The 16,035-nt window shown below is 31.6% G+C and overlaps 1 protein-coding gene across 1 annotated transcript in view; it reads left to right on the top strand.

Moving 5' to 3' along the window:
- The first annotated feature begins 8,990 nt into the window (after nt 1-8,990).
- LOC127722050 (uncharacterized) overlaps nt 8,991-16,035 on the top strand; it is a 275,032-nt gene continuing 267,987 nt past the window's right edge. The window contains exon 1 of the mRNA XM_052228896.1: nt 8,991-9,118. Within this exon, the coding sequence (XP_052084856.1) occupies nt 9,094-9,118 (25 nt within the window). The 5' untranslated portion in view covers nt 8,991-9,093. The remainder of the gene's footprint in view (nt 9,119-16,035) is intronic.

The raw sequence follows: 16,035 nt of genomic DNA, 5'->3' as shown, positions 1-16,035 counted from the left end.
TGGCAAGGCGATCTTAGCGAAAAAATTTCTGTGTACAAGATCTACTCTTAGAACTAGAAAGAAACTCTTTAGCCTTAAACACTGGAAATATTTTTGTCGGTACTCCTACCTGCGCTGATGACATGGCTTTTATTGAAACAAATAGAGACAATCTTCAAATTATGCTCAATATTTCAGAAAGATATTCTAATCAACATCACTACAAAATTCATCCTACAAAAACAAAAATTGTCACATGTGGAAAGGTCACAAGCCCTGATTGGACTCTATATGATACTCCGGTTACAGTATCAAAAGAAGCAACTCATTTAGGTATAACTAGAAGCTGGAAAAAGAAAGGAGAAATAAATGTGGCAAATAGAATCAAGCTTGCAAGACGAACATTGTATGTACTAATGGGCTCTGGGGTGCATGGGACAAATGGTTTGGATCCAGTAACGTCTTATAAAATCTACTACACATATGTTCTGCCAAGACTCTTTTATGGTTTGGAAGCCGTTCCTTTAAATAAGACCAATATAACACAGCTGGAATCTTTTCATAGAAAGAATTTAAGACATCTCCAATCTCTTCCTCAACGACAACGAACGGCAATAGCTGCAATATACCTCTTGATTGGCGGACTCCCAATCGAAGCTGAACTTCAAATAAAAAGCAATTGTCTTTTCTTCACAATTTACTTTCTTCGAACGTTAAAAGAGTAAAAGATATCATCATTAGACAAATGTCGGTTAACTACGATAACCCGAACAGCTTTTTCTCTACAATTAGAGTAATCTTATTGAAGTATGGACTGCCTCCGATTCATCTTCTTCAAGAATCTCTTCCTTCAAAAATGGAATGGAAATCTTTGGTAACGAAGCAATTGAACACATACTGGCTAAATACTTTAAAGGACGATGCTGAATCTAAATCAACTCTAAGATATATGGAAACTAAACATCTACTTATTGGCAAAAATCATGCAGTTTGGAATATCTTTGACAAAACAAAAGCTGAAGTTCGAAAAGCCATTATTAAAACTAGAATAGTTTCAGGAACATTTATACTAAATTCAGATAGAGCAAAATTTAATCAATCACCTTCTCCAATTTGTCAATTATGTAACCTTTTTGAGGAAAACATCTCTCATTTTTTCCTGGATTGTCCTCTGTTATCCAAAACTAGAAATACGTATTTTGAACCGATCAAGGACTATGTTACTCAACATACAACAGAAGAAGTCTGGCACAGTGTCTTTCAATACAAACCAAACATTATCAGGCTAATTATAGACTGCAGTCATTTCTCACAAATATTAACAAATAAAAATATAATGAACACGATAGAAGCCAAAACTAGGGAGATGTGCTATAAACTATATATAAAACGCTCAAAGTTGCTTGAGGCAATGGATGGTTGACGGTCTGAAATAAACAGTTTTAAGTCCGTATAATTTGTGTTTTATTATTCATAAATGACAGTTGGATTGTATGTGTAAATAGAAGAGTTTTACTGTGTATATTACCCTTGGACATTAACTTTTAAAATATATACATTATATTTTACCGTGTAAATACTACTTTTACTTGGATTTTATCCTTGGTGTTCCTTTTAAAGGAAGCTAATACAAAGAGAAGAAGAACAATCGGTCTTGGCATCTATGGAAGCGAATAATTTTATGTTTTGGTCTTGAGCTTAGGCATTTTGAGTTGTAATGTGCAAGTAATATTTTAAACTGATTTGCAGCTACTTCCTGTTTGCTGATAGTTTGAAAGTTAACGTCATTCATTGAACAAAGAAAATATAAACATTTCATTCTTTAACATCACATCAATCATTGTACAATAAAAATATAAACATTTCAGTCTTTAACATTACATTAAGGAAAACTCTATTCAAGTTCAATTGAACATAGTGTTGGTAATAAACTTCATCAGTTATGCTTCATGTTACCTCAATCAATTGCCTACACCAACCCTGAATTGGTATTGAGTTTAAATATTTTCTTCTGAACGAACTTTCTTTATGTTCCTGTCCAAAGTCAGGAGCCTGTAGTTCAGTGGTCGTTGGTTCATGTCTGTCATATTTGTTTTCGTAAATTATTTTGTTATAAATCAGGCCGTTAGTTTTCTGAATTGAATTGTTTCTTATTTTTCAGTTTATAGCCGACTATACTGTGTTGGTTTTTCTCATTGTTGAAGGCCATATGGTTGCCTATAATTGCTTACATTCTCTTCATTTGAACTTTGGTGGATAGCTGTCTCATTGGCAATCGTCCCACTTCTCCTGATTTTTATAATGATAAAATTAAAACAAAATTGAACTGAATTATCTCTAGGGAATCTAGTACATACATTTTTTTATTGTGCCAATCAAGGAAAATAGCCTACATGCAGTTTGTGTTTCGAAACTTTTATAGTCAGTAAACTATTTCATATCTTTTGATTTAAAATCAAGGACAGAAAATGAACTGGTCACTCCTTTATACGTCAATAGACCTTTATACAAGATTGTACCTACGTTATAAAAATTTATTAATAAAGAACTACACATTGAGACAGAAATGCAGCTGGTGGTTTCCACTTGAGCTTCAAAAGTGGTGCAATGTGAAAAAACCCATCTTCAGTAGAAAAACTCATATCTCCAAAAAATGTAGGACTGTAACAGTCATTGTCTCATTAAACAGTAAAATGCTTATGTTATGAGAAGTGGGACACTTTTTAAAGCAGAGTAATTCAGAAATCAAAGTCAAATATCAGAAAAAGCTAAACAGACATACTGATATCAGTGACCTTTACTACTTTGCTTGTCACAATTATTTTTTATTTGATCATGATCATGAATTTTACACACTGTATAAATAATCTAATCAATATAATGACTAGTGTATTAAACAATGTTTATGGAAAGCATTAACATTTGTTTTTAGGTAGTAGTCTTAGTTACAACAATACAATATATTTTTTTTAATCGAAGTCTAAATTGCATTGATCAAAATAATTATTTATACAGATATAAATGTCAGCTTGAAAAATTAATTTCAGAGTAAAATTTTCTTTGTATATTTTGTGCATGTCTTAAGAGAAGAAAGAAAAGCAGATTTAAGATTTATATCTGTATATATTAAATATTTTAAATTTTCGAGACATTTAGTCCAGCTCAAAATCTCTTTTTGTCGAGCCTGCGAGACATAGCGATCCTAGATTCCGTCGTTGGCGTCAACATTTAGGTTCAGTCTGTGGTTAAAGTTTTTTTTAGACATCAATAACTTTGTCAAACCTGCATGGAATTTTATGAAATTTGACAGAAGCTTGATTATGACCATAATACAGTTATAATGAAGTTAAATTGTGGTAGTTTGTTGATTTGACAGAAAATGTCAGCAATATAAATTTCCTCTGTTCTAAATTCTAGGTTTTTAGCAGATCGATCTATAATTTATTTTTTCAGGAATATCTAAAGAATTTATAAAACTAATCAGACCTTCTGGGTATGATACTTGTAGAATTCTTGCCACTTCTCTTAAAAGAATATTTAACATTTGTAACCACATCTGATACCTATCTGGGCTAAATTTAGCTTCGCTTTCCATACTTGTGCGAATAACTTGTATATGATGATTTAACAAAGTAAGTTGTTGAAATTGTTTCTTACAATGAAAACAAGCAAATTCTAAAGCTAAATACCATGGAAGGTGTAGCATAATAGCATGCCTATATGGATGTCGCCTAGGAGGTTGACAAATGAAGCCAAGAGTCGATCTGGCTATAAAACGTACTGGTTCATCTGATTTTTCAGTTTGCACATATAGGTCTTCATCGGCCTCCTTCAGTATCTGTTAATATTTCTCTTCATCTTTTACCTGTCTCATTCCTGTAACAATAGACACGCACAGGTCCTCGTCGGCCTGCTTTAATACTTGCCGATACTTCTTCTCATCCTTTTCCTTCCTCTTCCTTGTAACCATTGGAACACATAATAAAATTAAGAATGGAAATGGGGAATGTGTCAAACATGTCAAAGAGACAACAACCCAACCAAAGAGCAGAAAACAACCGACGGCCACCAATTGGTCTTCAACACAGCGAGAAAATCCCGCACCCGGAGGCGGCTTCAGCAGTCCCATAAACAAAAATGTGTACTAGTGAAAATGGACGTCATACTTAACTCTGAAACATATAAGGGTCATTATAAAAAAACATGCATATTTCGAATAGGGAAATTTCGGGAAACTGATGTCATTGTTTTAAAAATTAAAATATGTCCTGCTATGCTGAAATATGGTAGCAACTATATTCATAAATATGCAATGGGGAAAATTAGGAGTTCCTTCAATTTTAACAATTTTAGGTCATCCTTGATAGAATCATGTCAATGGTGTTACCAAGATAAAAACATGCATTTAGCTATTAAAAAATATTTTTAAAAACCAAACAACTGTTCCAATTTGTTGTTAAGGGTTACATTACTACTTATTGACATTATTTTTATAGCTATGCATTCTATTTGAACATAAAATTCAGAATAAATTGTTGTAAAAAACATAGCTGTCCTAATTATGGCTGTTGTTAATATTAAAGTATACACTAAAACTGAATATATGTAAAATGTGTAAGACTGAATGATAAGTTAATACCTAATCCTTCGTATACAGCCTAAACAAACTTTCATTTGTTAATAAAAAATAAATATTATTGCATTTTTATATAGTAACACCACTGACCCTTCAGTAACTACAATGACAAAGAAGTTCAAATTTTACTTTTATTAAGTACTGAACACAAAACAAAGAACACTCAGCAAAAAAAAATTAAAAAAAAATCTTGGGCTAAAAAATCACAAATTATATAATATAACATCAATAACTAAAAATGTCAATAGTGTTACTAAATAGAGTCATTGGTGTTGCCAGCATACACCAGTTTGTGAAAACTTGGTATAGGTAATACATTATATTGTTAAAACATTGTTAAATAAGGATTAAATTTCATAAATAATATGATGTTTCGGTTGTTAAACATGAAAAAAAACACAAAAAATTGCTGATTGTCATAATATAGTCAGTGCAGTGGTGTTACTAAACTGGTCAATGGTGTTACTTTATTAAAGTGGTCTCACCATTGACTTGACAGTAACACCAATGACGTACTGGTGTATTTGTAAATTTAGTTGCAAAATAAGTGCTCCATTCCCCTATTTTATATGTTGTTCCTGGTGCATGTTTCTACAATCAATATCTTTTCATAAATCAAAGTTTAGGAAATCTTTCGGAAAATGATTTTTATAGGGGTACACCATGGACACTAATTTCATTTACGATACAGTTTTTACTTACTTTTAAGAATTTTTCACTAATTTCCAACATAGATTTTTTTTGTCGTCTGCATTACATGCTTACAGGTAACATTAATTTTGCTAGGTGAGAAACTTGTAAATGCTGAAATCTTGAGAAAGATAACTCTTACCCAACCAATTTGTCTTTTGGTTACACCAGTGACTTAAAAAAAATGCGACTCTTCTTTTGTTGAAAATTTTTATTATAAAACCAACATACACTTCCCAAACCATTAAACAATGTTTGTATATATCTAAATGCAATAAATAGTCACTGTGATAAATCCTAATAACAAAGAATATGAATAAATAGTCCTATTTCAGGTCTGAAAGGTACTAAAGAAACCAATAACAGTTAATTCTGGCTATATCCAAGGGTTTCAGAAAACATTAAGGATGTTTTAATAACATTTCATACTGTAAACTGTATATAGTGTATCAGAAAACATTCATATCTAACATATACAAGTGTTATTTTGATATATTTTTATGTCTGTGACTTAAAAAGACCAAATAACATATATTTGCATGTTTTTTTGATAATGACCAATAAATGGATTAGAATTAAAAATCATACAAGACTAACAAAGGCCAGAGGCTCCTGACTTTGGTCGCGCAAAAATGCGGCTGGGTTAAACATGTTTAGTGAGATATCAACCCTCCCCCTATACCTCTAGCCAATGTAGAAAAAAACCAAACACACAGCAATACGCACAGTAAAACTCAGATTAAAAGAAGTCAGAGTCCGATGTCAAAATAGATAACAAAAGAAACTAGGCAAAATGACAATGATACATAAATTAACAAAGGACTACTAGCAGTTACTATCATGCCAGCTCCACACCTCAATCAAACTGATTGAAAGATTATGTCTTCATCATATGAAAATCAAGCACAGTCCCTCTCGTTGGGGGTTTAGTATCATGCCATCATACAATATATGAGAAAAACATAACCCGTATTATGACAACAACAGGTTTTATAATAAATGTGTTTGTTTCCGATGCAAAGACCCTTTGAGTGAATCAATTTTAATACCAAAATATGCCATCTTTAATGACCTGACAACAGTATCGTAACTATATCCCTTCTGAATAAGTCTGTTTAAAGGTTTGGTTAGCTATTGAGGTGAATGCCGACATTTTTGTGCTTTGTAAAGAATATTACTATAAAAAAATGGGTGTGAAATACCTGAACGTATAAGATGTCTGCATGTTGATTTATATTTACGAATGATGTCCTTGTACCGATGATAAAATTTAGTAAATGTTTTGACTAGATTGTAACTCTGCTGTAATAATTTTTCAGTAATACCGAGATTTCTTTCGTTAAAATCAAATACGTTTTTACATATACGAGTGAATCGAACAAGCTGAGATAAATAAACACCATACGATTGTGACCAGGGAACGTCACCATCTAAAAATGGATAAATAACAAACGAGAGTTATTTGAACCGATAATTTATTAGTTTGCCTATATTTTACGATATCAATGTGTAGAAAAGACTATAGTTTATACCTAGCTGTCAAGTAAGCTCAAAATCTAGTATAACCTCTACATAATGATTTTGCCTGTCCAAAGACAGGAGCGTTTTCAATAGTTGTCGAATGTCAAATCATAAAGTTGTTCTTTTATTTTAATACTTACATGTTAATGACAGACCTTTTGCGTATATTCTGTTATTTAAATTTTAGATATTGTATCTTGTGCGTTTTACAGTTAACGACAAGTGGTCTAATCATTTAAAAATATGATATTGGTATAGCTGTTTTGGTCTGATGTTGCACTGTCCAACAATTTGATGAATATCTTGATCTGTTTTATCAATGTCGTTTTTTGAAGAATTACCAAAATGTGATTTTTTTTACAAATATACATGTATATACGATACACATGGTTTACAGTTTTATTAAAGAAGGGCCGTCAATTATATGTTTACAGAAAATATTTATTTTATATTACAGAAAACGGCATAAAGAGATTAATGCAGTACTAATTTTTTTTGATTTTGAACTGATATTTTATAATAAGTTATAGTTCTGTTATTCTATATAAGTAGCTTGAACTACTCAATTTGATAAAGTTAACTTACTTTGCCTGGTGAGCAGTCATTTGTAAGTGATATTTTGTAAGTATTATATTGCCTTGATTTTTCATCATGACCTTCCATATACTTTGTTTTCAAGCTAATGCAACTTAGTAAACATTTTTCAGTTTTATTCTTAGTATACCAAAGAGTTTGTTTTTCTTCTTGTTTTTGTCTTTCAATATGAATATTGACACATGCAAGAAGAAAAATGAACAAAATCAGCATTTAAATGAAAAAAAAAATATATATTGCATTTTAACTTGAACCTTCATGAACAGAATGAAACCATACCTATACAAATTGTCACTGAGTTTGAAACTGCTAATCCCTAAAAGGTAAACAATTAGCAAAATTTGTTTATATACATGAGCATGTGCTATTATAAATGAATGGAATGACGTAAAAAAGAAAAATAAACAAAAAACACAGAAAATTCTTTGTTCCAATTTATTTGACTGCAACCTATAATTCTACAAATTTTATATATAACCTTTTAATAACGACTTTTATTCTATATTATGAATAAGAGTAGATTAACTGTCTGACACAGAATTATTTGTGAATGAAAAACATAAAAAAGAGGAAACATGTCTTAATTCTTTTCATGCCTTTATTAAAATTTTGTAAACATTTTATAAATGTTTCGTGTATTTTAATTTTCTCATCATATAGTAATATTGTTATTTCAATCCCACTCTTGGAAGTGCAACTGAAAATAACACATTCAATTTGCAAATATTACTGAGTTTATGGTTCTGGTCCTTCCTGGGTCAAATATGTACATGATTTATTTGAGATAAAGAAATATGTATGTTAGTTAATAATTATATGAAAATTCAATATTTTATTTCAATGTGATAACGTTTTACGAAATACCAGTGTATTGTTAGGTGTGTGTGGATGCCATGCTGCCCAACAAGGGCCCTCAATTGGAACATTAAATATTCTTTTTAATTTTTGACTCATTGTTTCCTGTTGTCAAATTATATACATATACTATATTGTCTTTCGTTTTTTATCTCGTGTTTTGTAAACTGTTGTTTGTTGTTTGTTTTTTCCCCCGTTTTTTGCCATTACATTGTCAGTTAGTCTCCAACTTTAAGTATCTTTCGCCTCTCTTTTGTAATCTACTGAAAAATAAGAGTGTCGGCTTAAATTAAATGAAATAAACAATTTCAGGCCGATTACTATTTATAGGGTCTTAAATTGGCATTGTCTTAAAAGAAGGGATGTTGATACTGGTTTTTTGATACAAAGTTTATCTGTTAGTGAAGATAAAAACATATATATTGCCCATGTAATTTAAGTTGTATCATATACAGTAGATTGTTTGTTTTTAAAGCATAAGTCACGTTTTTGATTGTAGAAGACTTAGACTAACTTTAATTCTAAACATACTGTTCATCATACATGTACTTTCGACACCAGGATAAACATTATAAAAACAAAATGTGTTTTGTGTGCCCCATGATAAAAAAAAAAGCCCAGTATGATGATCACAGTTGATTTTCTGTTCGTTGTTATGTTCATTCAGTATATATTTAAATGTTGAACTATAATCGTACCATCTATTTATAGCAACTAGGGAAACTCCAATTTTTTAACTTTCGATATCGACCAAAATGAAGAAAGTCGCATAACTTGCTTGCAGCATTAGACCTGGTCTGTAGTTGAGCAACGATAAAATGAGTAAACGGAAAGCAGATGGAGGTAATTATTCTTACAAAAAGATTGGTTTGACGCTGATATCACGCGATTTGTGTTAATTCTTGTTCATAATGCCATTTCATTATCGTAAAGCAAAAAGTAAAAAATCCTTTTGTTTCGTTTTGACTTTTAAAGTCGAAAAGCGAATTATGAATCCATTTGCATTAAAACGTATGTACTTTATTTTTGATAAAATTGATAGCATAGTGATTGAGGTCACATTGAGTTAAACCAAACCAATACAAGTAGCCAAGACTAACTTTAAACGGGAAAAGTCGAAACTCTATATACCTTGTCATAGCAGAATAATTCATTAACAGTCTTCCCATATATTCATAGGATCAATATTGTTTTGTTAGTTCTTTTTTATAACTTAAATGGCACCTAGCTCTTTTTAAAACAGTCAAAAGGTGCACAAACGATAAAAAGTGGGGCAGCCCCGATATTCCGACACCCCATTAGTCCGACACCCCAATAGTCCGATGCTCCATTAGTCCAACACCCCATTGGTCCGACGCCCAAATAGTCCGACACTGAATAATTAAACAAAAGTTCTATCTCTTTTATATTTGAAAGCATGATGATGTGTTCATTTAATACTAAAACTGCGTTTAGAAAAGAAGGCCTTGTCCATCGACTGATCAAGAACAGTAAATGCAAGTTATCAAGGTAGGTTGACAGTCATCGTTGTATTAGTGGAACCAGTAGGATATATTCACTCAAACAAAACATAGATTGATAGAGGCGCGGGCCTCATGTTTTACATAACTAAAAAGGAGTATCAATTTCTTAACTAGAGTGAACATTTTGTCAAATTTTGTTTTGTTGAATTACTTAGATGTAGATACTAAACTTTGTTTCTCTTCCAAAGCAGAGAACTAAGAAAGTTTAGGCTCTAATGAGGCTTTACTGCTTACATGATTGTGTGTGTGATGCTGGCTTCATTGTACAGGATGGACAAATGTTACTTGTTAAATGCTAATAGTGCTTAACTTGAACACATGAAGCACCCTTTTCTATATTAGTAGACTTTTTGACAGCTAAAATGAAACATTAATGTCAATTTGATTTATCTTTAAGCATCTATGTTTTAACTCGAAGAGAGAGATTTAATTAAAGTTAATGCCTTGAACTCTTGAAGACAGTGAAAAAAATGGTTAAAAAAGTATGCACTGACGGATGGATACAAGGACAGACGGACGGACGCCCGGTGTTTCTGTGTCCCCTGCAACGCGTCGCGTAGGGGTCAACAAAACTGGGTAATCAAATTAAACATTTCATAATTTTCTAAACATCTAACAAACAAGGAGATCAAAAGGTTATGGAGTTTTGTATGAAATCCCTATATGTTGCTATATGCAATGAACAACTTCCGATCCAAGCGGACCAACCTCTATGAGGAAAATTAAATTATATGAAGCAAAAATTAACTCTTTTGGAAGGCAAATTTAAAAAAAAATGTATTTGGATAAACATGATAAATGCAATGCGAATAAATCAAGAAATTTCAAGCCGGACAATCTTATGTATGTTGTAATATTTTGGCATTGATGTCAAAGTAAAAAGCTATTCATCAGTTCTTGTGACATGCCACACATTTTCTTATCGGTGTATAGATACACCTACGTGCTAAATATTAAATCTGCGTCAAAAGATAACAAAATTCTGCAAAAAAGATAGCTGCATGAGGAAATGAAAATCAACACGAAAAAGAAAAACGAAATTCTTTATAATTGGTATTTGCTGATTTTCCGCCAATCAAGCGACATTTACACCGTTAAACCGCAACTAAAAAGTTAAAAACTCCCATATTTTCCTTTATAGTATGTAAAAACGTTTACAAATAAAAGAATTATTAAACTAAATATCTACCCGAGCAAAATCTAAAAACGTTTACGAATAAAATAATTATTTAACTAAATATCTACCCGAGCAAAATCTGTAATTATTTGGAGAGAACTAGTAAGAAATTAAGTCATTTTCGATCGAAGTCAGAAAATTTTTTATATTGTATTAACTAAACGATAATATGGATGATGACTGTTTGTAGAAATTTTTTGGGAAAAAAAAGAATGAAAAATAAATTAAATTAACAGGTCAGTTTTAAAAACATATATGAAGCAATATCTGTGAGTGAAGGATAGTATTTGAAGTGATTACTACATTTCTTCTACATAAATGGACCAAAACAGCTCTGACCTAGAAACAATCTATTTGTACAAGTACCCGTCCACGTCCATTCTGTGTTTTTTGTTAGATGTATTTCTATTTGTATCCATCTGATGAGTTCAGCCTTTTACAACTGTTTTTTGTCTCGCCTTGACGGAGTCAAAAAGCGAAACATAGGTATGTTGTTTCCGGCGTCGGCGGCGGCGTCAACAATGTATTAGTTTGTGATTAGGTCTAGTTTATGGTGAACCACTACTGGTAAGTCAGTGATATTTGGTATGCAGTTGTATCAGCATTGGCACATCTCATTTCCATGGAGATTATTTGGTCCTGCCCCCTCAGTCATCGTCTATTGACTTTGAAACTTTAGCTTAGTTTACATGTATTAGTTTGTGATTAGATCAGTTTAAGATGAAGCGCTAATGTTAAGTCTGTGATATTTGGTATGCAAATTTATTGGCATTTGCAAGACTCGTTTCCATGGGAGATTATATAGCCCAACCCCCTCATCATGGTTCATTGACTTTGAAACTTTTACATAGTTTACAAGTTAATGTTTGTATTTAAAAGGAATGACTTATGATAAGTCAATGGTATTTGGTATGCAGTTGTATTATCATTGGCACATCTTATTTCCATGGAGATTGTTTAGCCATGTACCTTCAGTCATGGTCTATTGACTTTGAATATTTGCATAACTTACATGTTAAAGTATTGCTATTTTAATTTCAACATTTGCGTTATCAAATTTACCAAAAGGCGAGACATATCTCTGTGTTAACAGTTTATTATAGTTCTTATGTTGTACTGTTACACCGCCTTCCAAGGTTAGGAAGGAGGAAGGGGGGGGGGGTTGATCGCTTACAAACATGTTTAATCCCGCCATATTCTTTATGTGCCTGTCCAAAGTAGGAGCCTGTGGTTCAGTGGTTGTCGTTGGTTCATGTCTGTCATATTTGATTTTCGTAAATTATTTTGTTATAAATTAGGCAGTTAGTTTTCTCAATTGAATTGTTTCATATTTTTCATATATTGTCGGGGTCTTTTATAGCGGACCATACGGTATGGGTTTTTCTCATTGTTGAAGGCCGTACATTTGCCTATAACTGCTTACATCCACTCCATTTGAACTTTGGTGGATAGTTGTCTCATTGGCAGTCATACCACATCTCCTAATTTTTATATTTGTCAACAACTGATACAAAATTTTACTCGTACGCAAGTCAAAGTGTTTTTAGCTAAAATTACCTTGTGATAAAGAGTAGCATGGAGACATGATAATCTGGTAGTATAGGTTGAAAAGGAAGGGTTCATGTTTCCCCACCTTCACAAAGCATTTTTTTTTAAATAAAAAAGATACATAATTGAGGGTTACATGTAAGGTCTTTGTTTTTGTTAAAAATTGTGTTTATTCATGAGGCGTTCTTACGATCTAACTCTCATTTCATTCCTGTGTCAATGTCAGAGAAGTGGTGTGGGTTGCTAGAGTTAACTTATTTTCACACAGCATGTTTGCTTGTGCTATTCAATCAAAATTTCGACCGGTAATCAATTATTCGTAAAGCGGGAAGAAAAGACTAGTTGTGTTATTAAGGGACAGCAAGGAACACGAATGAAAATAACAATGTACAAAAAAAAAAGGTTTGTTGTTTTATGAATATGCAATAACAAATCAAATCGTTGATGTACATTCCCATGACTATTCGTACATGATCGATATGTTTTTTTGTTTACAGTCCAGTGGCAAATGTTTCATTGCTATTCAATACAAGTTCATTCTGACAGCAAATTTTATCCGTTTTGTTGAAGTTTCAACCTCAACATTGTCTTTATATATTAAACCAATTATCATCAATTGATTAATTTTACTAATAAACTTTTAAACTCACTAATTTTCAAATAAAAAATCAATTAACAATTCAGTTTTAAAAGTTTTCGATCTATACGTTCGTGTACAATGTAGATGGCCAGAAATCATCATGCTTGAAATATCTATGGTCATGGTATTTCTTAAATACCAAATGGGTAGTATGGTATTATCTATTTCCGTTTCTAATAAGAAAAAGTAGTTCATATACCACGTCAATAATGATTCTTTGAATATGTTCTATTTCAGTAATTTACCTTTGTCGGACTTTTGGGATGTCGGATTAATGGGGTGTCGGACCAATGGGGCGTCGGACTAATGGGGTGTCGGAATATCGGGGCGACCCCTATAAAGTAACAATCAAGACATATCTGAAGTGGACGTCATATACAAGCCATCATGGGTACCTCACATTTTTTTCCTGAAAAGTTCAAGCAGTTCTTGCATGTTCCTATCTAAAAAATGCATACGTTAAATTGGCTTTCTCGATTTATCTTATTTCAAAGCTGACAAAATAAAGATTACAGTAAACTAGATTGGGACATGTCTGCATTAACTAGTAATTGCCACCAATAATTGGTGAACTGTTAGAAGTAAGAGCTTCAAGGCATCTGGGTGCATATTTTCTTAATATGTCATATGTTCTCATATTAACATTTAGAAATAACATTCGAAACATCATAATAGCTTACCACTTTCTAATGCATATAATTTATTAAAGGGTCTTGCAAGTTCATATTCCTGAGCTTAAGTGTCGATGAATTTAGGTTTTAACCAAACTAAACGTAATCAAACATAATTAACCCTAAATAAGGCGTAATTAAATAAACAGAATGAAATGAAGTTAATTTGTATTTTCCTGTTTTGCAGAAGAGCTCAAGAGAATAAATAGTGAGTATTTGATTGTTTAGTGTATTACAATATAGTTTACTTTTTGAAATATATTTGGTATATTTGACATACGATGTTGAAATGCGATGATGCAAAATATGTGTTTAACAGTTCAGCAAAGACACACAATTTGGCATCATATTTTTGCATTTCACTTATGTAAAAATATCCTGTATGGTCAAAGACTTAAATGAGTTAAACAAAAATAAAAATAAATTTCAGCGAGTCCACTATTAAACGCTAACCCTGTACTAAGTATAAAGTATTTAAGGTAGATTCATGGTATACCGCCATCTTGGATTGTACTATCGCAGTACACTATCAGTCTAGTTATTTGCCCAAATCTGCAAATGTTTAGACAGATGTGCAATTTTATTGATTAGACAGTTTATATATATGAAGAAAACTTGCTGATTTATTGCATTATCCAAAATATTTAAACAAATACCAAACATTTGTGTTTTAGAATAATTTTTTTCAACTAAGCAATTTTAGGGGAGATAACTCTATTAGTAAAAAATTTATACTGGACTGATAGGGAAATTTTAAAGTTTTACTTGTAGCAAGAAAACAAGTTCGGTGACACCATTTTTTCTTTTTATTATCTTAAAACATATTATAAAACCTATCTTCTTACAATTTATTTCAAAATTCTATCTCATAGATTTCTTTTAATGCACAAAAATGTGTTTTTTCATGATCATTCTAACCAAATTTAGGCAATTTTCGACGACTCATAGCTTGAAAAATAGCACGGTGACCCATCCTTTTTATTATATTTTTGAAAAGAGCATAGTGAAATCTTCATTTTGGCAAAGTATAAGAAAATTCTATCTCGGGAAACATATACTAATGATCTACCTTAAAATGTCTACGTACAAAAAGTTCTAGGTACTCAAATTTATTACATTTACAGCAGAGACATATTAGAATTAATCCTTTGACGTGAATTGACGGGTTTTTAGCCAAGAAAAACAATCAAGAAAAAACAAACTGCACCGTTGGTGCCTGCTTTTATAACGGGAAAAGTCGAAACTCTATATACCTTGTCATAGCAGAATAATTCATTAACTGTCTTGTTGCGGAAAACCAAATATTCATGCGATCAATATTTTTTGTTAGTTCTTTTCTATAACTTAAATGAAACCACATTTAAAAACATTCGTAAGTTACACGCACGATATTAAAGTACAAATCAAGACAATCTCAGGCGGACGTCATATACAAGCCATCATTCCCTGAAAAGCACAAGCAGTCCTTGAATGTCCCTAGCTCAAAGTTTGATACGTTGAATTCATTTTCTCGATTTAACTTAATTTCAAACGGACAAAATAAAGATAAAAGTAAACTAGATCGCGTATAATTACAGCTTTTGACACCATAGGCTGTTCCTGCGTATCGATAAACTGAAGATCATAAACGGCATCTTCTGAATACAAATTTTAAATATATTAACAGAGGTATTGATTTCTTCAATATTTTGAGTATATTTAATGACTCTACCATTCAAAACTTTATACCTCCCTATTTTGATTACACAGAACCACCTATTATATGTATACATACATACAAAAAACCCAGCCGAAGTTTAATTTTTAGTTATACATCAGTAACATCAGACGTCAGTGTAGACAATACTACTCCTCTAACTTGCAACTGTGAATAGTCGAATTTAGATATGATCACTATGGCCATTGTATTACGGGAAACCTCAATATCGTTCAATACCGAGTGGTGAAAAACTTTTTGAAAAAAAGACGAAAATATCGTCCTCAATCTAAAATAGATTGGAAACAGTGTCGTCAGGTCACAAAAGACGCTCTTTCATCTTATTGTAAACATTGGTGTAAACAGGAAATATCTGATAAAAAAATCTCTTGATTCTTATTTAAATAAATGTAACAAATTTGTGGATATTCAAATGTCACATTTTGAAAATAATTTAGAAATAAATAAAAAAGTACATAATACGCCTTTTCTAGAATTAGAAACA

This window comes from Mytilus californianus, unplaced genomic scaffold (assembly GCF_021869535.1).
Source record: "Mytilus californianus isolate M0D057914Y unplaced genomic scaffold, xbMytCali1.0.p SCAF_12, whole genome shotgun sequence".
Taxonomy (NCBI): Eukaryota; Metazoa; Mollusca; class Bivalvia; order Mytilida; family Mytilidae; genus Mytilus; species Mytilus californianus.
The sequence above is the reverse complement of the archived record's forward strand: the minus strand, read 5'-3'. Positions and strand labels throughout refer to the sequence as shown.